The sequence below is a fragment of the Macrotis lagotis genome, chromosome 3 (assembly GCF_037893015.1).
Source record: "Macrotis lagotis isolate mMagLag1 chromosome 3, bilby.v1.9.chrom.fasta, whole genome shotgun sequence".
In the NCBI taxonomy this organism is placed as follows: Eukaryota; Metazoa; Chordata; class Mammalia; order Peramelemorphia; family Peramelidae; genus Macrotis; species Macrotis lagotis.
The window spans coordinates 125,558,961-125,581,868 of record NC_133660.1 but is presented as its reverse complement, the minus strand read 5'-3'; the positions used below and the strand labels follow the sequence as shown (position 1 = coordinate 125,581,868).

General features: G+C 36.7%; 1 protein-coding gene across 1 annotated transcript in view; it reads right to left on the bottom strand.

Annotated features, from left to right (window-relative positions):
- Positions 1-22,908, bottom strand: part of FREM3 (FRAS1 related extracellular matrix 3) — a 126,121-nt gene that overhangs the window by 67,193 nt on the left and 36,020 nt on the right. Inside the window, exon 3 of the mRNA XM_074231576.1 lies at positions 2,630-2,776. Coding sequence (XP_074087677.1) covers positions 2,630-2,776 — 147 coding nt within the window. The remainder of the gene's footprint in view (positions 1-2,629; positions 2,777-22,908) is intronic.

Below are 22,908 nucleotides of genomic sequence, written 5' to 3'. Positions count from 1 at the left end.
AGGGTTAGGCTTAGGTTTAGGGTTAGGGTTAGGGTTAGGGTTTAAGACTAGGGTCAGATTAGGTTTCAGGTTAGAGTTAGGGTTAGGGTTAGGGTTATGGCTAGGGTTAGAGTTAGGGTTAGTGTTAGGGTTAGGTTAGTCTTCAAAGGCGTCTTTGAACTCAGGTTTTTCTTTCTCCAGGTCCATCACTGCTTTCCACCTGCCTATGGTATTAGTGATATTATTTTAAGGATGAGAATACTAATGTTCTGAAAGACAGAGGGAATTGTCTGAGGTTTCAAAGCTAATGAGCAGCAATTAACAGATTTCAGATCAGGTTTCCTAACTCCTAAGAAGCGTACGAAAGACCTGAGCTTTCTATGCCTCAGTTATCTCATTTGTAAAATACGGATAATAGTACCTACTTCCAGGGTTGTTGTGAAGTTAAAATGAGAAAATAGTTGTAAAACACTTTGAAGACTTAAGGAAAAATCTAAATTTTAGTTATTAAAAAAGGAGAAAGACTGAGAAGAGGAATTGATTGCTTTCCTTCACTTTTTTCCTTATCTTCAGGGAAGAGCACTCCAGAGATGTGGAAAGGAATCACTGGGAAGCCTACAATTTTTAGAATAGACAGTCCAAGAGAAGGAATAAGATGATGGGTTTTCTTCTTCTTCCTGTAAAAGGAAGTGAAGAAGAGGACTTTTTGTGTGGTCCAAAGGAGGACCAGAGTTAAATACAGGTTGCTCCATGGGTTGAAGTTGGTTTCCTAGTCATTCCCCACTGATATGTTTTTCCTTTTAATTTCTTACTATTGGTTTAATGATGCAAAGAATCCCACCCCACAATTTCATACTTCATTACTACCTGACACTAGCTTTTATCAAATGCTTTACTGGAATGAGATTAATGGACCCATGTCATGTCATATTCTTTGCCTGCTAGAGAATTTCATACACTGGCAAAAGGCTCCTGAAAGCCATACAGTGTGAAATGATTTTCAAGTTTGGAAGTTCAATGTTGATTGTTTTTCAAAACTGTATCTGAGTCCTTGGAATGACCAAGCTATGGTCCCATGTGGCAGTTAGAGTGCTGGGCTTGGATCAAGGAAGATCTCAGTTCAAAACCTCCCTCATACACTGGCTGTGTGACTCTGGATATGTTGCATAATCTCTCTCAAATGCGGTTTCTTCATCTGAAAGATGATGAGGTTGGGCTTGCTGGCTCCAAATTTAGTGATCTTTCTATTGTACTAATAATGGAAAATGCTCAGATAAGGAGATCAAGCAATCAACACAGGTGTTCAATCAGTAGGCAGAGGAGAGTGTGAACATGATATTAAACTGTAATAAAAAGGGAGAATGATTTGCAGAACATAGTGTATAGTAGGTAAATGGTCTAGAAAACATAGTGTTTAGCTATGGTTTATCAGGAGAGTAGTAGGATTTTCCAGAAAGAGGAGAAAAGGGGTATACCTAGATAATATAAAGGCTATTTGGCACATGTGAGCCAGTAATTGTCAAGGAATAAAAAATCTACCATGAATCTGTGAACAACTAACATATTCCTAAAGTCAAGTCTAGCTACATGACTCCTCTGCTCAAGAAGCTTTCATGGTTCCCTATCACCTATAGAATTAACTATAGACTCCACTGTTTGGCATTTGAAACCAATTATAATCTGACTCCAATTTGTCTTTCTACATTGCTTTTCTATTACTCTTCCTCAAGCATTCAGTAGTCTAACTAGTCAAATCTCCTAGGTGATCATCACATATGACATTCCATCTATGTCTTTGGGTAGGTTACATATCATCTTCCTGAGTTCAAATATGGTCTCAGATACTTCCTAGATGGGAAAATCATTTAACCCTATTTACCTCAGTTTCTTCATCTGTAAAATGAGGCAGAGAAGGAAATGGCAAATCACCCAGTATCTTTACCAAGAAAACCCCAAATAAAGAGTTGGACAGACTGAAAATGACTAGACAACAAAATCTTTCATGGCTGAAATACTCTTCCATTCTTTGGGGATCCAAGTTCTTTTTAAAACCCAATTTAAGAGACCTTTCCTGAATGATCCCATTTGTTACTATTCTTCTGAAAATTATTTTGTATTTATTTTATAAATACATTTTCTATATCTTTGTACATACTTTCCTCTTCTTTTTCTTCTCCTCACTAGTCCTCCCCAGTAAGAAGGAAGCACACATCTGAGTTCAATTCCAACTTCAGACATTTCCTACCTTTGTGATCCTGGGCAAGTCACTTAATCTTTGTCTTCCTTAACAATAAAGTTAGGATAAGAAAAGAATCTACCTCACAGGACTGTTATGAAAATCAAATTAGATATTATTTTAAAATATTATTTAGCACAGTGCCTGCAAATAGTATGCATCCTATTAAATGCTTATTCCCTTTCCTTTCTCTTAACTAATAGATCCATAATAAGTGCTCATTAAAGGGAATTGAATTAATTTGGGAACTTCAGCTTTTCCCCAGTTTTTAAGACTGTGAAGTCAATTATAATCCAAACTAGCCACCAGCTACTAGTCAACTTTATAAACAATATGCCTTTTTTTTTTTGGTAACATAGGAAGCAAAGGATTTCCAGCTTCCTACCACATCACAAACAATCAGAAATTACATACTGATGAAGGATGTCTCTCTCAGGTATCCTCTGCGCTTAAGGGTTACTTCTAAGAACTTGGAGTTTTCATCAATGACGTACTGTTCTTTCTCTAGGGAAATCCAAGCCCAGTTAAGACGGAAGGATTGACTTGTTAGCTTATTTCCTCCTGTAATTAAAAAGAAGAAAATGGAGAGATCAATCCACAGATTTTTGAAAGCAAAATTTTAATGACTTTGTCTCAAAGAATGAAACAAGCCTATGAGACAAGGGATTGATGATATTCCAACCCTCACCCCTCAACACACCCTAACAAGCAGAAAAAGGAAGAAAAATCTTCAGACATATTTTCAGAGCTGAGAGAGAATGAAAACTTCTAGTCCAACTTTTATTCTAGAGAAGAGGAAATAGCTCCCAGAGAAGTTAAGCAATTGTCTGAAGGTCACATAGATAGTAAGTAATGTGAACTCAGGATTTGTACCCAGGCCTTTTGATTTCAAATCCAGAACTCTTCCAGGTATATCAATAGAAGAATATCCTAGGTAGCATGATGGTAGATTCTAATTCCTAAGCCCCTAGCCCCAAAGGGGCTAGTACCTTGAGTGTAGGGACTTCATCTTTGTGGGTCTAGCAGCATCTCATGGAGCAGGTACTAAATAAATGCTGTTGAACTGAACTGAATTGTTGAACTTGTGGCTTTTTAGAATCTACAATTTCTATGTTAAGACACTATGATACACTTGACATCATAGAGCATATTGCAATCATGAGGGTTTTTTTTTGATTAATGACAAATTGATATGAGGTTTCAGAATTATGTGACTGCTTACACCATTGAGTATTATTTATAGAGAGCTCATAATTAGAAAGAGAAGTTTTCCCTTCACTCTGGGCTCTATAAATCTTATAGCACCTTTTCAAGAAGATATCCATTCCAGTACTACAGAAATTGCTTGGAAAAAAAATAGACAAAGAAGGAATCCTACCAAATTCTTTTATGATGCCAATATGGCATTGGTACTTAAACTAGGGAAAATTAAATGGAGAAAGAAAGCTTTAGATCAATTTTCCTAATAAATACTCATGCAAAATTTAAAAGAAAATACTAACAAGAAGACGATGATACTATATCGCATAGATCATGCACTATGACCAAGCTAGATTATAATAGAAATGAGAGGGTTGATTAAATTTTAGGAAAACTATCAGTATAATTGAGTGCATTAATAACAAAAATAAAAAGTCATATGACCTTTCTCAATAGAGGCAGAAAAAGCTTTTGACATAATACATCATCCTTTCCTCTTAAAATCACTAGAAAACAAAGAAATAAACTGAGCTTTCCTTAAATGATAAGTAGTATCTAGCTAAAACCAATGGGAAACAAGCTAGAAGATTTTCATTAAGATCAGTTGTCCATTATTACATTACTATTCAATATTGTACTAGAAAATGCCAGCTATAGCAATAAGACAAAAAAAAAAAGAAATTGAACGAATAAGTATAGACACTGAGGAAACAGCAGTATCATGTTTTTGTGGATGATAGGATGGTTTTAGAGACAATTAAAAATGTAATCAAAATAAATTGATAACCTTACAAAACTGTGGGATATAAAATAAATCCACACAAATCACGAGTATTTGTATCTTTCCAACAAATTAGAGGAAGAAAAAAAAAGATAAGTTTCATTTAAAATTTAGTATGAAATACTTAGGAGTCTACCTACCAAGACAAACATTAGAATTATATGAATATAATTACAAAACAATTTTCCATAGAAATAAAGAGAGATCTACATAATAGGAAAAATATTAATTCCTTGTGGGTAGACTAAGCCAATATAAGAGAATTGGCATAAATTAATTTACTTATTCAGTATCATACTAATAAAACTATCAAAGAATTACTTTATAAAGTTAGGAAAAATTCATCTGGGTCCAGGAATGCAATGAAGAAGGTAGGGAGGAAAAAGGTCTAGCATTTTCAGGTCTCAAATTATAATATGTAAACATCAAAAGAGTTTTTGGTATTAGGTACTAAAGAAATAGTTTGATCAATGGAACAAATTAGCTGTTCAGAAGCATATGAGTATATGCTAGTGTTTGAAAAAACTGAAAATCTCAGTTACTGATGCAAGAACTCACAATTTGAGAAGAAGTTTTGGGAAAACTGGAAAGTAATCTGGAAGAAGCTAGGAACAGATACAGACCGATGCCTCACACCATATATCAAGATAAGCACACAATGGAAACATGATTTAGACATAAAAGTTGATATAAGCAAATTAGGGGAATAGAGAAAAATATTAGCTGTAAGATCTATGGAGAGGGAAATTGGTCATGATCAAAAGAGATACAAAGGATCACAGAAAGCAAAAATGAGCAACATGGATTGCATAAAATTAATGCAGCTAAAATTAGAAAAAAATCAAGAAACTGGAAGAATAATTGCAGCAGATTTCTCTGAAAACATCTCATTTCTAGTATATATAGGAAGTTGAATCAAATTTATAAGATTAAGTGATAATCTTCAATGGATAAATAATTAAAGTTATGAATACACTGGTATCAGTTGAAGAAATCAATGACATCACCAGTCACATAAAAATCATTATAATTGAGAATGTGAATCAAAACAATTCTGAGGTTCTATCTATATTTAATAGATTGCCTAAGATGTCAAAAAAAGAAAAGAAAGTATTAGAAGGAATATGGGAAAATAGGTACATTAATATTCCCCCAAAAAGAAACAAAATGACAAATATTAGAAGGAATATGGGAAAACAGGTACATTAATATTCCATTGGTGTACTACAGTTGGTGGAACTGTGAACTAATCCAAACAATCTGGAAATCAATATGAACCTATGCCCCCAAAGTTATCAAACTTTGCATACCCTTTGATCTAGTAATATTGTTATCATGCCTATTCCCTAAAGAGATCAAAGAAAGACAAAAAGGAATCATGAATAAAAATATTTATAAAAGCTCTTTTTCCCCCTTTTGATGTGGTGGCAAAGAATTGGAGACTGAAGAGATGTCCAACAATTGTGGAATAACTCAATAATGAATGATAATTAACTTTGAAAGACTTATCAATGTCTAACCAAAGTTCCAAAAGACTAAAGATGAAACATTCTGTCCCTTTCAAGATAGAAAGGTGATGACTCAGAGGACGGATTAAGCATTGCTTTTTCCTCTCTCCCCTTCCCTTCCTTTCCTTTTCCTTTCTCCACTCCTTTTCCTTCTCTCTTCCCTCTCCTTCTTCCCTCCTCCCCTTCCTCCTTCCTTCCTTCCTTCCTTCCTTCCTTCCTTCCTTCCTTCCTTCCTTCCTTCCTTCCTTCCTTCCTTCCTTCCTTCCTTCCTTCCTTCCTTTTTTCCTCTCTTGACATGTGTAATGGGGAAATTTGTTTTGTGTGATTATACATGTTTGAAATGGGTTTTGTTTTCTTATCCTTTTAGTGGGTAAGGGAGTAAGAAGGAGGAGGGAGAGACTTAGAACTGAAAGTCACATACAATTGAATTCACCCACACAGACAAGGAAGGCTGTCCTCAACAACTTTTCTCACAGTTCTTTCAGGTTTTGGCAACCCCTTTTTGGTTAGAAAGATCCAATGATGGGAAGTATAAAACTCATGATCCTCTTTTGAGTTATAGGTGGGAAAAATAAAAATCCATTCTTTCATTCATCCAACCAATATTTGTTTCATATACATTGGGATATACAAAGATGAAGAAGGCAATGAAGTTTGTAATCTCCAGATTACAATCCCCAGTATATTTTCTTTTAATTAATACATTCTTCTATAAGCTATCTCATGTGTCTACTGCCAACTTCCTTCAGGAAAATGTTTCCTAACAGAAATCTAACATTTCATTATATAGATAAGAGAATATTAAGAACTCCCAAAGGATATTTATGACACAAGAGAACAGCTTAATTATAGCTCGTGTCTATTGGGTCTAGATCAAATAAAAGCCCTACATACTGAACTCTGATTTATGTGTTCATCCCCGTAGTACGGTGAAGGTACAGTAGGATTAAGATGGAAATTCTGCAATTGACCTCTTTGTGCCTTCTCATCTTCTACAAAGAAAGCAAAAAGGAACTTAAAAAAGAAAAATGAATTCTCTAATTTATACAGTCTTCTACCTTAGAAACATTGTTCACATTTCTCCCTTGGACTTAGTGCAGTGGAAGTGAGCTGCCTTGAGACTGAGTCAGAGGATCATAAAGCTGATTAAATGCCAGTTTCACTGGCTATTTGTTAATAGATTGGTAATTGCTTATGTATTCCTCTTTACTAATATTTCTTTTTGGTGCAGTAGCAGAGGTAGAATAGGATATGATGGAAGAGAAAGGAGAAAGGAAGAGCAAGAAAGGAGAGAGAAAAGAAAGGGAGTAAAGGAGAGGGGGGGAAAAGTAAGAGGAGAGGGGAAGAAAAGAGGTAAAGAGGGAATGAGAGGAGGAAGGGAAAAAAGAGAAGATGAGAAAGACAAGAAGAGAAGAGAAACAGAAGGAGAAAGAAAAGAGGAAGAGAAGAAGGGACGGAGGAAGAAACGGGAAGAAAGGAAGGGAAGAGAGGGAAGGATTGTGGTAATGAGGAGAAGAGGGGAAGGAGGGAAGCAGAGGAAATGAGGGGACAAAGAAGAGAGAGGGAGAAAGAGGAGAAAGGGAGGAGGAAGAAAGAATATAAGAAGGAAAGAAGGAGGAGAGAGAGGGAGAAAGAAAGAGTTGTGAGGGAAAGAGAGAAAGAGGGAAGAAAAGGGAGTGAGAGAGGGAAGGAGAATATAAGGAGAGAGATAGGGAAAGGGATATAAAGATGAGGAGAATGCATATGTTTGTTGTTAAAATACAGGACAAATACTTATCTTGGCATCCTTTGGACTATTTTGACATTTTGCCAACATTCAATTCTATTTTTCTTTCTCAATATAAGCATCCAGCAGCTTCTGGCTCTTGGTAATTTTAGACCAAAGATCTGGAGAATGATTTTTCAAAGGCTATTTATCCTACTTGATTTGGGTGACTAATTTTATTTATTTGGCAACATGATTCAAATCTAAAATGACATGCAAGTTGATATTTCATGTTCTTTGGTGCCTCCAGAACCAAAGCACATCTCCCTCATATTCCCCCATCTTATGGGTTCTCTTGTTCTCACTACCATATGAGTTTATGTTTAGATTTCAACTTTGGGAGTTTAGTTTGTCCATTTTCAGTCCCATCCTTTTCTTTTTTGCAAGGCAATGGGGTTAAGTGAATTGCCCAAAGTCGCAAAACTAAGTAAGCATTAAGTGTCTGAGGTCATATTTGAACTCAGATCCTCCTGATGCCAAGGCCAGTGCTCTATCTACTGCATCACCTAGCTGTCTCTATCCAGTCCCATCATGATTCTAAAAGAGAGCTTCAAGTCTGTTAGATTTGCTACAGAGTAAAAAACAAGAATTTAGTACAAAGCATGGAGTCATCCAAATACAACAGAGCTCTTATCTTCCTAGGACATAGAAATAAATGAAATGTTCTTGGTGGAATACCATTCACATCCCTTGAATTCTATTTGAGCACAGTATGTGGAGTTGGAAGCTTAAATTCTAACTGCCATTTATTATTTTTTAATTATCCTTGTTTTTACTTCTTTAAGAAGAGGTGGCTTAAGCTAGGTTACCTCTCAGATATTTTCCAGGGTTAAATCTATGACTCTCTATTCCTACTTTAATTCTATTCTTCCCATGGGGATTTACAAGAGATGTGAACATTATGATACAAGAAAGAACTGACTGGAACACAGTCACAAGGAAGGACCCAGTGGCAAGAGGAGACAAAGGAATTTTTGCACAATTGGAAAACTGCTTTGAAAGTTGCAGTCTCACAGATCAGAGTTGGAAGGGACCTTAGAGGCGATCTGGTCCCCCCTAGACTTGATTGATAATTCTTTTTATAGCATCCTCAACAACATCTTGTCCCCACTTAATGATTCTAGCCAAATATTATCAAAACATGTTTCTGAGATTCCCACAGAGCCTTTATTTATATGGCATTAAAGGTAAGAGTGAAGGGGAAAAATAGTCATTGAGAAGTTCATATTGTGGAGATAAAGTCATAGTAATGAATGGTTATAACTTGAGGGTAAATTGAGTTGTGAATATTACTGTGAATTAAAATTTAGATTACCAAGCCCTGAAAATTTTTACTGGTCCATAAAATGTTTATTAACTATGACCCTTATTTTCAAAGCCTACATACTTAAAAAACAGACCCCTCTTGTATGCATTCTGTTCTTCCCACTCCCATCTCCTTTGGAAAAGGCTGATTGACCATGTGAACAATATCATTTTTCTCTTGGGTACTTGTAAGTCTGATTTCACTGTCTTTAGTCTTCAAGTGACATTGAATTTCCAATTGAATTCTTTGTTTAAATGAATCCATAACATATATGAGAAACACTACTGCCTTGTGGAAAGATACCAAAAAGACTAGGGGACTGTGAGATCTGGGTTCTAATTCTGTATTCTTCTTTTGTGATCTTGTGCACTAACCATTCTCTGTTGTCACGACTTCATCTATCCAATGAAGGATAATAGCATTTTCCCCTGCTAATGAAGCAGGCAATTGTTAAGGACATGTGAGTGAGTGAGAGAATGTATCATCTCTTTTTCAGAGAGGAACATTATGACAATTATTAGCATGTTTTAGTAATTGACCAAATATCATGGAGTCTTCTAGATATGAACCCTAAATCTGATTATGAAGCAAATACTTCAAAAATCTAATATTGCACCAGTCTATTTACTTTTCCCACCAATAAAAAACTTTGTTAAAATGCATGTCTTAAGCGATGACCTTTGTGAGCTCCTGTGATTTAAAACAAAACTTTTTTGTGTGTTTTGTGGGACTTTTATTTATTTTTTACCAGATCTATGATTTCTTCAGTACAGGGAGTTCTGAGTGAGGAAATGGCCCCTTCTCCATCTATTCAGACTAGCATCTTGCTTGGAGATTAATAGTCATAGAGATTTGCCTAGGGAACTGAGAGTTTATGGAATTTGCTCAGGATCACACAGCCAGTATATTTCAGTGAATAAAAGTTTTCTTGACTCTGAAGCCAGATTTCTATCTGGTAATTGCATTGCATCTTGATTTTAAAAAATAACTCAAGCAAAAAATCTTAATTATCCGGTGGCCATCTATATGGTAATGAACCTCTTTAAACTTGGCTAGACTGGTCCATGAATGACAGACACATCAAATCTGTCATCTCTTTAATACTCAAAGCACTTCTAGCTTGACAGGATCTACCAGAACTTATACTGGCTTCAATGTCACCACAATCAGGAAAGTGGGTAAAGGGGGAGAATAATTCTTCCATGGGGTAGAAAGGCAGTGGAAACTACTACAATAGGAAAAGGCAGGGAGAACACCAGCCTTTCTTCCCTACTGTAGATAGCTAAAAACTTGGGAGAGTTCAATCCTCTGGGTTGGGATTTCTTAAGCTTATTTTAAACTGTATTAAAGAGGCATGATGAGGAGAGTATGAGAGAGATAGATAAGAGCTCCTTGTGACAGAGCTGAGTGATTCTAGGGAATCTGAGTCTCTGGGGTAGTTTTCCCTGTTTCTCAGCATTAGATAGGTCTATGTGTGTCTTCGAGGAAAGTCTTGTTACTTGGGCTGTGTTATATACTGCCAGGGGTCTTAGGGTATCCACCATACAGGGCTGGGCAAAGATAACTGGATCCCCAAGAAAGTGAAAATTGCAGCCTTGAGAGCATCTTCTGAGGTTTCCCATATAGCCTCAGGTGTTTCAAAAGATTATCTGGGATTAGGTGCTTTATAAATGCTGATTAAGTGATTGATTATTCTATGTCAGTAGACCAGAGTAGGACTTCCTGGAAACAAAGAGTATAGGAAAAAAACAAATTCTCATTTATTTGTGTTTCCCTTATCAAGCAGTTTTCAATGCCTCCCATCTAGAAAACTTGATTATAATTTTGGTACCTACAAGTCATTTTATGATCTTTATGCACACAGGGGGCCACTAGGTGGTGCCATCACCATAGCTGATCTATGATGAAAGATGTTTGGTTTACAATGGCAGTTTAAGGGCACTGTGGGGAGAATTGGCATCTTTTGGGATACTACCTTGCCAGTCATGCATGAGAATCCCCAGACATTAAAGAACATTGTCTCTGGTGTTGCGAAGACCTGAGTTCAAATCCAGTCTTGGACACTTGTGTGACTCTGGACAAACTACTTAACCTCTGTTTTACTTCAGTTTCTTCATTTGTAAAATGCAGATAATCATAGCCCCTACCTCCAAAAGTGATTGTGAGGATCAAATGAGATGATATTTATAAAGGACTTAGTAAAAACCCTTGTTTCCTTCCTCTCTTCTCCTCTCTCAAGTTATTCTAGATCATGGTCATTTTCTCTATTAATACAAGTGTTACAGAGACCTGTGGCAATTAAAACTCAACAATAGGGGCTGCTAGGTGGCACAGTGGATAGAGCACCAGCCCTGGAGTCAGAAGTACTTGAGTTCAAATCCGACCTCAGATACTTAATAATTACCTAGCTGTGTGACCTTCGGCAAGTCACAGCCTCCTTTGCCTTGCTAAAACCTACCCCCCCCCCAAAAAAAATCCCCCAAACTCAACAACAGTAAAACAGAACTCATGATGCCTTGCTCCTGCCAGCCCCAATTCATTCCTTTCTCAGCCTCTCTGCTTCTGTTCAGAGCACCACCATCAGCTTCACAACCTAAGATTCCACTCTGTCCTCCTCCAGCCACCATCTAGAGTATGGGCAAGTCCTTGGAGAGCATCTCCACTCACACAGTCCTTTCTCTAATACAAGCCCCCTTTACTTCTCATCTCAATCATTAGTAAGGCCTCCTAATAGGTCTCCCTGTGTCCAGTCTCTCCAACCTATCCTTTGCCCAACTGCTAAACAGAGAATCCCCAAAGGGAAGCTCTGAATGGGTCACTTTCCTGCTCAAGAAGCTTCCCTGGCTTCCTATTGCCTTTAGGATAAAACACAAACTCCTCTATCTGTCATTTAAAGTCTTTTGTCCTAGATCACTTGACTCTCCTGCATTCAACATTTTAGCCACACTGGCCTTCTTGTTTCTGTTTCCAAAATCTTATTTCCTGCTACTTTGCTTTTGTCTTGACTGTCCCCTATGCCAAGTGAGCTATCCTTCCAAACTTCTCTTTCTTGAAACCTCTTTATCTCTTTCTTAGAGATTTTTCTCCAGTCCCACTTCCCACAAGAAGCCCTTCTTGATGATGTCAGTTGGCCCACACCTGCAAATGACCTGGTAGCATAGATTTCATATTTACTTACTTGCCCATATGTTGGCCACCTGAATCCTATCCCACCCATATAAGTAAATCCCTTGAGGGTCAAGGGCTCTTTCCTCAGTTCTTGTCATACAGCAGATGTTTAATAAATTCAGCCTGAAATTAGTTATCAAACAATTTCAAGATAAAGTCCACAAAACTACAATGACTATTCAAAACTAATAGATAGAAATCTTTGTTTACAGACCTGAATCAATCATTACAGAAAATAGCTCCTTAGAGCTATTTTTCCTTCCATGAATGATAATCTATACTTCTCAATGATTCTGTTGACATTTTACAAGCAGATTATTCCCTTCACTTCTAATTTATGAGCAGATGGGAATCTTAGACTTGGTACACAGCCTCTTCACTGATTGGCTGGCTTCTCCAATGAGCTAAATAAACTGATTTTTTTTCCTTCCATATCACTGAGAAATACGAATATGGGAACTATGTTCTCTTAGAAACACTGATGAGATACCTTGTTCAGACTAGCGACCATTGTCCTTAGGTCCATTTATAAACCAGTGAGATATATGGCAAACTACTCAAAAGCATTATCCAGAGATGGGCATGCTTCAAAAAAGTCTTATTGTTTGCTAGATTTGAAGCTGAATTTTAAAGGGCTATTATACCTACTTCTGTAATTGCCTTTCCTCCACAACACCTTATATGAGGTAGAGGATGTACCACAAAGAACAGTTTAGTATTTTATTTTTCCCAATTATATTTAAAAATAATTTTTAGCTTTTTAAAAAAATTTAGAATTTCAAATTCTCTCTCTCTCTCTCTCTCTCTCTCTCTCTCTCTCTCTCTCTCTCTCCATTCCTTGTCTCTCCTTGAGAAGGCAAGCAATATCTATGAGAATAGTTTGGAAATGTTTTTCTTATACCTGTTAACATAGAATTTCCTTAAAATGAACAGGTTCTCTAAGTTGGATATAAATTGGAAAGATGAAACAGTTAACTGATATCAAAATGTGATATCAGAGTCATCATTTTTTTTTAAGTTTTTGCAAGGCAATGGGGTTAAGTGGCTTGCCCAAGGCCACAAAGCTAGGTAATTATTAAGTGTCTGAGGCCAGATTTGAACTCCAGGGCCAGAGCTCTAATCTACTGCACCACCTAGCCACCCCCAGAGTCATCATTAACAATTCCTGCACCTGGGGGAAGAAAGCAGTGGCCTTTAGGGAAAATTTCCAATAAGAGAAAGGAAGTACTCCCAGGCAGAAGATCCTGCTACCAGTGAGGATAGTGCCTCAGAAGCTGAGTGGAGAGAGGAGAGGCACCCATACCACAATTGCTGCCTTGGAATAAAGCTCTGACTACCCCATCCTGGTTAAATCTTTTGGGGATAGAAGTTTACCCAGTTATCTCAGAAAATACAGAGGTACCTTTTTCATTGACATAAAAGATACTATTTTAATCTGTCACCTAATGTGAACAGTTCTAGTTACTGTAAACATCACCCAATGCTGTGCTGTTGTTATTTTTTTTTCCCCAGTAAGACTATAAATTCACTGAAAGAAGTATAACTTGAGACCATAGAACTGGCATGTAAAGAGTAAGGCAGAAAGCCAACATGTCCATTCGATCCTCTTCTCTCCTTGTTCCCTGGGCAGTCTTTTCTGCTACTAAAGTTCCGGATTACAAAAACTACAAGCTCTTTCAACAGCTTACTTAACTGACTGAAATGTACCATACTTCCTTCCTACCCAAGGATAGAGTTTCATTCAAGACTCCTCTCCCATTACTCAGGTTTTTTTTTCATTCTCTTGGACTGAATACTTTCTGGGGCTAAATTTATGACATATATGCATATATATCATATAAAATATAAATATACACAAATATGTAATAAAATATGTAATGTATGTACATATAATGTGTTTACATATATATGTACACACATACTATCTGGGACTTAGGATTTTGGTAGAACTTTTGTTAGGAATGTTAACTGATTCTAGTTAGTGACAGAAACTGAAGAATAATGCAGGTAACATTTAGCTTCTGCAAATTTTCTAATGCATCTGATATACGCTGCAATCACAAACCAGTTCTTTGTTAATATCAGAAATTTCAATGGAATGTATAGGGATTGAAAAGCAATGCTCTATAATTAATTCATTCATTCTCTCGGAATGAAAGAGATAAATATCAGGCATCCCTCCCTGTCTCAGCATATGGTGTTCTCTATGGAGATAATAGATATAATCTAAGAGAAATAGATTGTAGACCTTTTTAACTAGAGAAGAATCACATGAAATCCTGTATGAAAAGAAAGAATAAAAGTGGGATCTTGTGAAAGGATAGATACTGGACACATCCAAGATTCTATAAACCAACTACCATCATTGCTTAGGCTAGCTTTATGTGGAATGAGGCAGCCCTGTCATGCCTGGCCTTTAGAATAACCTTTCTCTGACTTACTAAGTGACCTTCCTCTGGGTGCTGTAACTTAGAATTTGAAAAAAATAGATGTTAGGAAGAAAAAGTTTGGAAACTGAAGTGAGTCACAGTCAGTCTCTCCAGTTAATAACAATCCCTATGATCATTCATTCTTATTATGACAAAAAGAGCAAGTCAAAGATTAGATAGGTTGTCATTCCCAAAAACCTTGACAAGAATTTATCAGACTGAGTTCCTGAAAGGAAAACTGGTATTGCCATTTTTCCTGTTGACTTTTTTTTTTTATCATTTAGAAATTCCTTCCTGCCAGACAGCAAATTGTTATGAGGTAATTGCTAGACAAATGAAATGACTGCACAGGACATCCAGGCTTTCAGGCAGAATATATATATGTATATGTATATATGCATGTATATTTGTACACACATATACACATACTTGCATACATATATACACAAATACATATATTATATATGCATATGTTTATATAGGAGGTAATAAATATAGGTGATCCAAATGGTAATGGAAAGATGCACTGTGAGTCCATATATATATATATTATATATAATTATCATGGAGGATTTGGGTTCAAAAAATAACTTAGAAAAAACATAGATTTCAAATAAGGCTTAAGACAACACCCAGAACAAAGTCAAAGTCAAAGTCAAGTAGAAATGGATCCCTGTTGGTGGCAAAATGATTTAGAAAATCACATAGCAACATTATCTGTTTTATTGTATTTCTATTTATCTGGTTAAGTGTTCCTCAAATACATTTTATTTTGGTTTAGACCAGTACACTTCATGTTTGACCTTTCTCATCTAGACTAAGGCCCTCATTAATGATATTCAGAGGAAATAAAGTGACTTGTTCATGGTCACAGAGGTTGTTTGAGCAGAATTCAACCCAGGTTTTGTGACTCAAAATCTAGTGTTCTTTCTGCTATACCTCATCATAATGTCTCTTGGGATATGTGAGTAAACAAGAGGAAGTAGGCTGCTTATGTACCAAGAGTTGACATCGATGCTTTTGCCCATAGCATTGTTAAAAATCACTATCACGTGGTCATATGCACGTCCCTGAAGCATTCTACTGAAGACCTCCTGCCAAGTTGAAATTACAACAAAAACAGCTTCTGGACTGGTTCTACATCCCTCTAATTGTACTATGATCTAATCCACATCTCTGCATCTTTTTCCACAACACTAGCGTGACATACTTTATCAAATACTTTGCTAAAATCAAGATAATCTTAATCTGTAGCATTCCCCTCTAAAAGTTTAACAACATTGTAATCTTGGCATGACTTTTTTTTCTTTTGGTTTTTGCAAGGCAAATGGGGTTAAGTGGCTTGCCCAAAGCCACACAGTTAGGTAATTATTAAGTGTTTGAGACTGAATTTGAACCCGGGTACTCCTGACTCCAAGGCCGGTGCTTTATCCACTGCGCCACCTAGCCGCCCCTTGGCATGACTTCTTGATAAAGTCAGCTCTTTTGTACTTTGCATTTTTCTAGTGGTCCATTTGCAATATCTTTAGTGATTTGAAGACAAAAAAACACTGGTCTATATATAAAATCCATATAATATGGATTAGAATTTGTCAAGTAGTTGTTTTTTGAGACCCAAAGAGGTTAAAAACCTTGATGTGCTTGACCTCAGAGGACAGAATCATCAAGAGCTCATCACCTGTCTGCTGAGAGATGGGAAATATTCACTAGTATCTTCCCTTGTTCATCTCACCCCTAAATGAAGCCTGATATATACATGAATGATGTCTCATGGGTACCCTTGACAAGCAAGAACTGAAGCTGTAAACAGACAAATTCAGGCTTGAGGTAAGGAAAAATTAGGGCAGTTGATAGCAGAGTGGTTGCAATTTTGGACCTGGAGTCAGGAAGATTCATTTCCCTGAGTTCAAAAATGACCTCAGACACTTACCAACTATGTGACAGTGGTCAAATCTGCTTAATTCTGTTTGCCTCAATTTTCTCATCAGTAGAATGAACTGGAGAAGTAAATAGCCAACTACTCTAGCACCTTTGCCAAGAAAACTATAAATAAGGTCATGAAGAGCTGGACATGATTGAGTAGTAACTGAACAGGAAGAAGTTCTGAACCATTAGAACTAGTCAAAAGTAGAATGAATCTCCTGGAGAGGTGATAGGTATATTCACTCAAATACAGAGTTAGAAGTGGAAGAAAAAAAATCAGAAGAACAAAATTCATCAAAGACTGGGGCCATTCTGGGTAGGATTCTTCAGTCTTCCATAGCTTAGCAGCTCCTAAAGGCATCAATATTTCACATTCCAGTAGCATAGCATCAACAACAACTGACATTTTTATAGCATTTTATGGCTACAAAACACTTTTTGAAAACACTACTACAGTGGATTATCTTCCCAGTACTATGATAGTTTATGCTCATAATTATGAAGTGGAAGGATTACAGAAAAATTAAATTTTGTTCAGTATACTCTGTTTAAGGAGGCAGGGAAGCGTGTAATACATTTTGCTTTATTCTTGTTCGGTGAAAGTTTTATTGATGCTTTTTGCTTTTTATATCACAATCATTTCCATATATAACATCCATAGTTCACCACTTCTCCAAGGAAAGGAGGAAGATGATATTTCTTTAGTTCTTTTCTGGGGCCAAGAATCATAATATTGCATCCAACAACTCATCTTGTAAGAATGCTTGGATAAAGTTTCTTGATTTATAAAATTAAGGAGTTGAATTGGATGACTTCTGGGGTCCCTCTAACTCTGAACTCTATGAGTCTATAAATCACTTCCTATCAACTATAACTAATTTGAAATTAGTTAATATTTTCTCCTAAATTATCTTTGAATTATCCCCAAATTTCTTTATGAAAAATGTCCAGTGACTAGCAAATTAAAACAGAGCTAAGTTGTTAAATGCCTTCTTAAGTCTTAACATACAAGAAAACAATAAATTCAATTCTAATTTTTAGTGTTTGTCATTTTCCAAGTGTGAATGTTCACACTGAAAGTTTAACAATTGACTCAGGGGTCAGTCCAAGTCAGCTCTAGTATACACGTGACTAAAAGTTCTCTTTCTTTAGCATCTTTTACAGTAGGCATGAAATATATGTTGAATGAAAGAATGGATGAATACTTGTGTGAATGAATAGTGCATCTGTTAAATCCCAGGATTCAGAAATAATAGGCACTTCACCCCCTATATATGTATGTACATTGTTTGTGATGGATCCTGTGATTTTGCTTGTAGTGATGAATGTGTTGTGCTGATTTTTTTCTCCTTTTCCATCTTGTCTTCTTTTTTATTCCATAATTATTTATTAATGCACCTTACTCCCCTATTAAAAATTCCTTTGTAACAAAAAAGGCTAAACAAAACACAACCACCACAAAATGAGAGTTATATTCTGTATCTATATTCCCTCTCCATCAAGTAGAAGGAAGTGTGTTTAATCAGTCTTTCCGAGAACCTAGATGAATCTGAGTTTGGTTGCCTTGTAGTGTCATTTTCATTTCTATCCCCTCTAGTCATTTTTTACATTATTCTCCTGGTGTTGCTTCCTTGACTCAGAATCAGGAATTCATACAAATATTTTCACGTTTCTCTGACTTCCTCCTATTGATAATTTCTTGTGACATATTGAATAAATGAATGATGAATGAATAAAGCATTTACTAAGTGCTCACCATGTACAAAGAAGTGCTGTCCTTAGATTGTCTTTATCATCTTAAAGACTGCTGACTACTCAGCAAAACTTTTCTTTAAAAGAAAATTTTGTTAGTGCTCTTTTTAAAAATACTGCTGTAACTTTCTAATGATTCTTCCTTGGAAAAAGATTCTCCATTTTGAATAATGAATGAAGTGAAGCAAAACAAAGCTTCATGGCTAAATGGAGGAAGAATTGACCTTGAAGTCAGAAGTACCTTGGTTCAAGTCCAGCCTCTAACATACACACACACACACACACACACACACACGTGCACGCGCGGGCACAGCGCTCCCATAGGCTGGACAGGTCACTTAACCTCTTGGTTCTCTAGGCAAGTCTTTAAGTCTGTTTCAAGCATCAAAAGAGATGCTGTCCTGCATTGGTAAAGGGAGTTTTCTTATCCAATAGGCCATTCTACTAAGAAGTCCTAGATCTGAACCAAAGCTCTAAACTCAATTAACATGGCACCTATGTATGATGTTGTTTATGTGTGTGTGTATGTGTGTGTGTGTGTGTGTGTGTGTGTGTGTGTGTGCGTGTGTGTGCTTTTGTTCTGTCCCCTTTCTGCTGAGGAGGAAGCCATTCAAAAGTTATTTTCCTCTTGTTTTTCGTCACGAAACATGAAACAGGTCACACAAAATCATAGACTTCTCACAAATAGCACAGATGATGAGGAACATGGGAACAGTGGCACCCTATTGTTCCTTAAGAAAAGCAGCTTTCTTCTTGATGGCCTTTAAGAATGAATTGTTGGGGGCAGCTAGGTGGTGCAGTGGATAGAGCACAGGCCCTGGAGTCAGGAGTACCTGAGTTCAAATCCGACCTCAGATACTTAATAATTAATTCAAATCCGACCTCAGATACTTAATAATTAATTACCTAGCTGTGTGGCCTTGGGCAAGCCACTTAACCCCATTGCCTTGCAAAAAAAAAAAAACCCTAAAAAAAAAAGAATGAATTGTCACAAAGCTTTTGTGAGATGTTTTAGAGCACAAACATTTTATAAATGACAGAAGTGCCACGGAAAGAGGATATGTGACTTGCTCAAGGTCAGACATTTCTGCTTAAAGCTCTGATTGTTTTAGAAATTTTCTTACTCTTTAGACCTCAGTTCTAGGGGTCAGGGTCAGGACACTGCTGTATTTTTTTTTGGAGGGGGGTGAGGCAATGGGGTTAAGTGACTTGTCCAAGGTCACTTGATACTTACTAGTATCAAGTTTCTGAGTCTGGATTTGAACTCAGATTCTCCTTACTCCAGGACCAGTGGTCTATATACTGTGCCACCCAGCTGCTCCAGGATACTTTTTCAAGTAGAAAGTTTTGTCTCTGGAGCAATCTTTCCAGTTGATTCTTACATTTTCCTAATTTTTCAGAGTATGCTAGTAGAATCTTTTTCATTCATTTAACAAGTGTTTATTGTCTGTCAGTGAATCAACCAAAACATATTTGAATACCTTCAACCAATCAGCAAGCATTTAATAATTGCTTAAAGTATTCCAAGTACTATGCTAAGTTATATTGATAGAAAGACAGAAAGTAAATATGTCTCTGTCCTTCTGTGGTTTACATTTTACATATTACATATCTAAAGATGGATATATGTCTATCACATATTTGGCACCTGACTCCAACACCTAGTTGATGTTATTAATACAAGCTCATATTTCTAGGTCTAATGTATACTTTGGATTTGGTGATACAAAAAAATGAAACATGTATTAGAAACCTTTTTTCTATTGAGGTGGGATGGGGTGGAGGGAAGGGAAGAGCAATATATTTGCAAATGAGTTGATCCAAAATACATATTCTGTGGTATTCTTGATTTGGAATGATCTTTATCATACAAAATAGTCATTATCATCAAAATCCAGAAAAGGATTGTGGTGTAGAGAGAGAGAGAGAAGTGGTAGCTCCTGGCCCATGTTGCCTAGAATAAGAAGTCCACTTTATTATGTGACCTCTTCCACTTTAGAGGCAGCTAGGTTACTCTGTGGTTAGATCACTAGGCCTGGATTTTAAATCTGGCCTTAGACATATACCATTTTCTTAACCAAGAAATTCTAAGAGTTCCCTATTGCCCATCAGAATAAATTACAAACTTGGACATTTAAGCTTTTTGCAATCTTTCCAGATAGACTTCTCATATTTTTGTCTCCTTTTTGCTGAGGAGGAAGGCACATTACTTTCCTCTTGTTTCCCTTCATAAAACATGAAATAGGTCACAAAAGCATAGACTACCATCAGATAGCACAGATGACTTTATAGTTTAGTAAAATTGGCCAATTTAAAGTCTACTGCTTCTCTGTCTCCTTGTACTTTTTGCTCAAATTGCTATCCCACATTCTTGTTTCTCCCTTCTCTACTCTGTCTCTTAAAAATACTTAACATTCAGGGAAGGCTTCCTGGAGCAGGGACTTGAGATGAGTTTTGAAAAACATGTAGGACTGAAATATTAAGGGAGGAAAGGCAAAGGAGGCAGTGTGGTATGGAAGAGAACAGGATCTGGTGTTAGAAGATCTGGGTTCAAATTTTCACTCTGACACTGAAATGATTTTGGGTAAGTCATTTTTGCTTCTGGGGGGGCCCTCAGGTTTATTTTCTGTGAAATAAAGAGTCAGACTAGATGGTCTCTAAGGTCCACTGGAATAGTCTTCCATTTTTCTGTAGCTCATTTTACAGATGAGGAAACTAAGACAAATAGGGTCAAGTGACTTGTCCAAGGTCACACAGCTATTAAGTTTCTGAGACTGGGTTGGATCTCAGATTTTCTTGACTCCAGGCCCAGCACTCTATCTACTACACCACCCAGCTTCCCAGGAGTCAAGAGGATCTGCTATGTGACCCTGTTTACCTTTATTTCCTCATATGTAAAATGAGCTGCAGAAGGAAATGGCAAACTATTCCAGTATCTCTGCCAAGAAGTACTGGTGATACAAAGAAAAACAAATGACAACACCTTTTTTTTTCAGAGAACTTACAATTTAGTGGAGAAGGCCATATGCAAAAAATAGGTACAAACAAACTATATTCAGCATTAACATAATTTACAGAGGGAAGGTACCAAAATTAAGAAGGGATTGAAAAAGCCAAAAGATGGAGGGTTCATGGAACAGCCAAGAGGCCAGTGTTTCTAGATTGAAGAACATGTAGTAGTGAATAAAAATAACTCTGGAAAGGTAGTAGTTGACTAGGTTATGAAAGATTTTGAATGTCAAACAGAGGATTTTGTGTTTGAATTGGAGATAATAGGGAGCCACTGGAGTTTATTGAGTGCATATGTGTTGGACAAAAGGTGAGACCAACTGGTGCCTTAAAAAAATCACTTTGGTGACTGAATGGAGAATGGTTTGGAGTGGGGAGAGACTGGTGGTCAGCAGACCACTAACAGACCTTGAGTGCTCTTTTTAGCATAAAATTATGCCACCCAACTTGACCTGTTACCTATATCTTTGCAACATTTTTTTTAGGTTTTTGCAAGGCAAATGGGGTTAAGTGACTTGCCCAAGGCCACACAGCTAGGTAATTATTAAATGTCTGAGGCCAGATTTGAACTCAGGTACTCCTGACTCCTGGGTTGGTGCTCTATCTACTGCACCACCTAGCCACCTCTTTGTAGCTTTCTTGAATAGTTATCAATGAAACAATCCTCTTATGAAACCTGAAATTTTAATATGACTTCATATTGTTCTTTGCCTACGCAATCTCAAACTATAAAACCTGCTTCTGTAGATTTTGCTGAAAAGGGTTACCTAAAAGATTCGGACCATATCACTAACTAAGTCTGAGAAAACCTTATTGACCAAATTAGTTATTCAATAACAAAAAATAAATGATGAACATGTGGTCATTCCATGCACATACACAACAGTTGTGTACACATTTCCACACCTTACATCTTACTGCTGACGATTCTTTTCATGAACCACGAATTTACAGATTTAGAGATAGAAAGGCACTTAGAAACTATCAAGCTCAAACCCTCCCTCCCATTTTACAGGTAAGTAAACTGAGGTCCCAGAGAAAGGAAGTGATTTATCCCCAGTCACTCAAGCAGTATGTGTCAGAACTGGACTGAAACCTAGATCTTCTAATTAAAAATCTGGATCTTGTTCCAGTACATCATAGTGCTCCAGTTCCTGTAAATTGTAAAATATGATTTAGCAAGGCAATCTGTAGTCTATTATGATATGCCTGTGAACAAAATGAAAAAATGTTGGCTAGATGTTAATACAATTAGCTTAATTTACAGCTGAATGAACAAGCATACCAAAGGATATTGATTAATGGACCTAAGTCAACTTGGTGGGTGGACCTAGGATTGTGATAGAGGATGCTGCCCTTGGGCTTGTTCTATTAACTATTTTAATCAAAGACTGGGATGTCATCATAGATGGCATGTGCACCATGTCTGATGATGATATAAGATTGGTATCAATAGCCAACACAATGGATGATAGGATCAGAATTTGAAAAAAGTTTTGGAAGGCTAGAGTGTTGAATCAAAGCTAATAATACGGAATTGAATAGGTAAAGTCCTGTCTTTAGATTAAAAATATTGGAAGAATACAGAATGTGGGAGGCATAGCCAAGGAGTCATTTATATGGTTAAGCCTGGACAGCAGTGCTTAATAAACTTCAATACCTTATGAATTAAAAATGTGACACAGTTGCTATTAATAAGGTTAATACAATCTTGGACTGTATGAATAAAAGTATGATGCCCAGATCAAGGGAAATAATAATCCTGCATTCTGTACTGATCAGATCATAGCTAACGCATTGTATTCAGTTGTCAACGACTACCATATTTTAGAAGGAACATGGATAAGTGAGA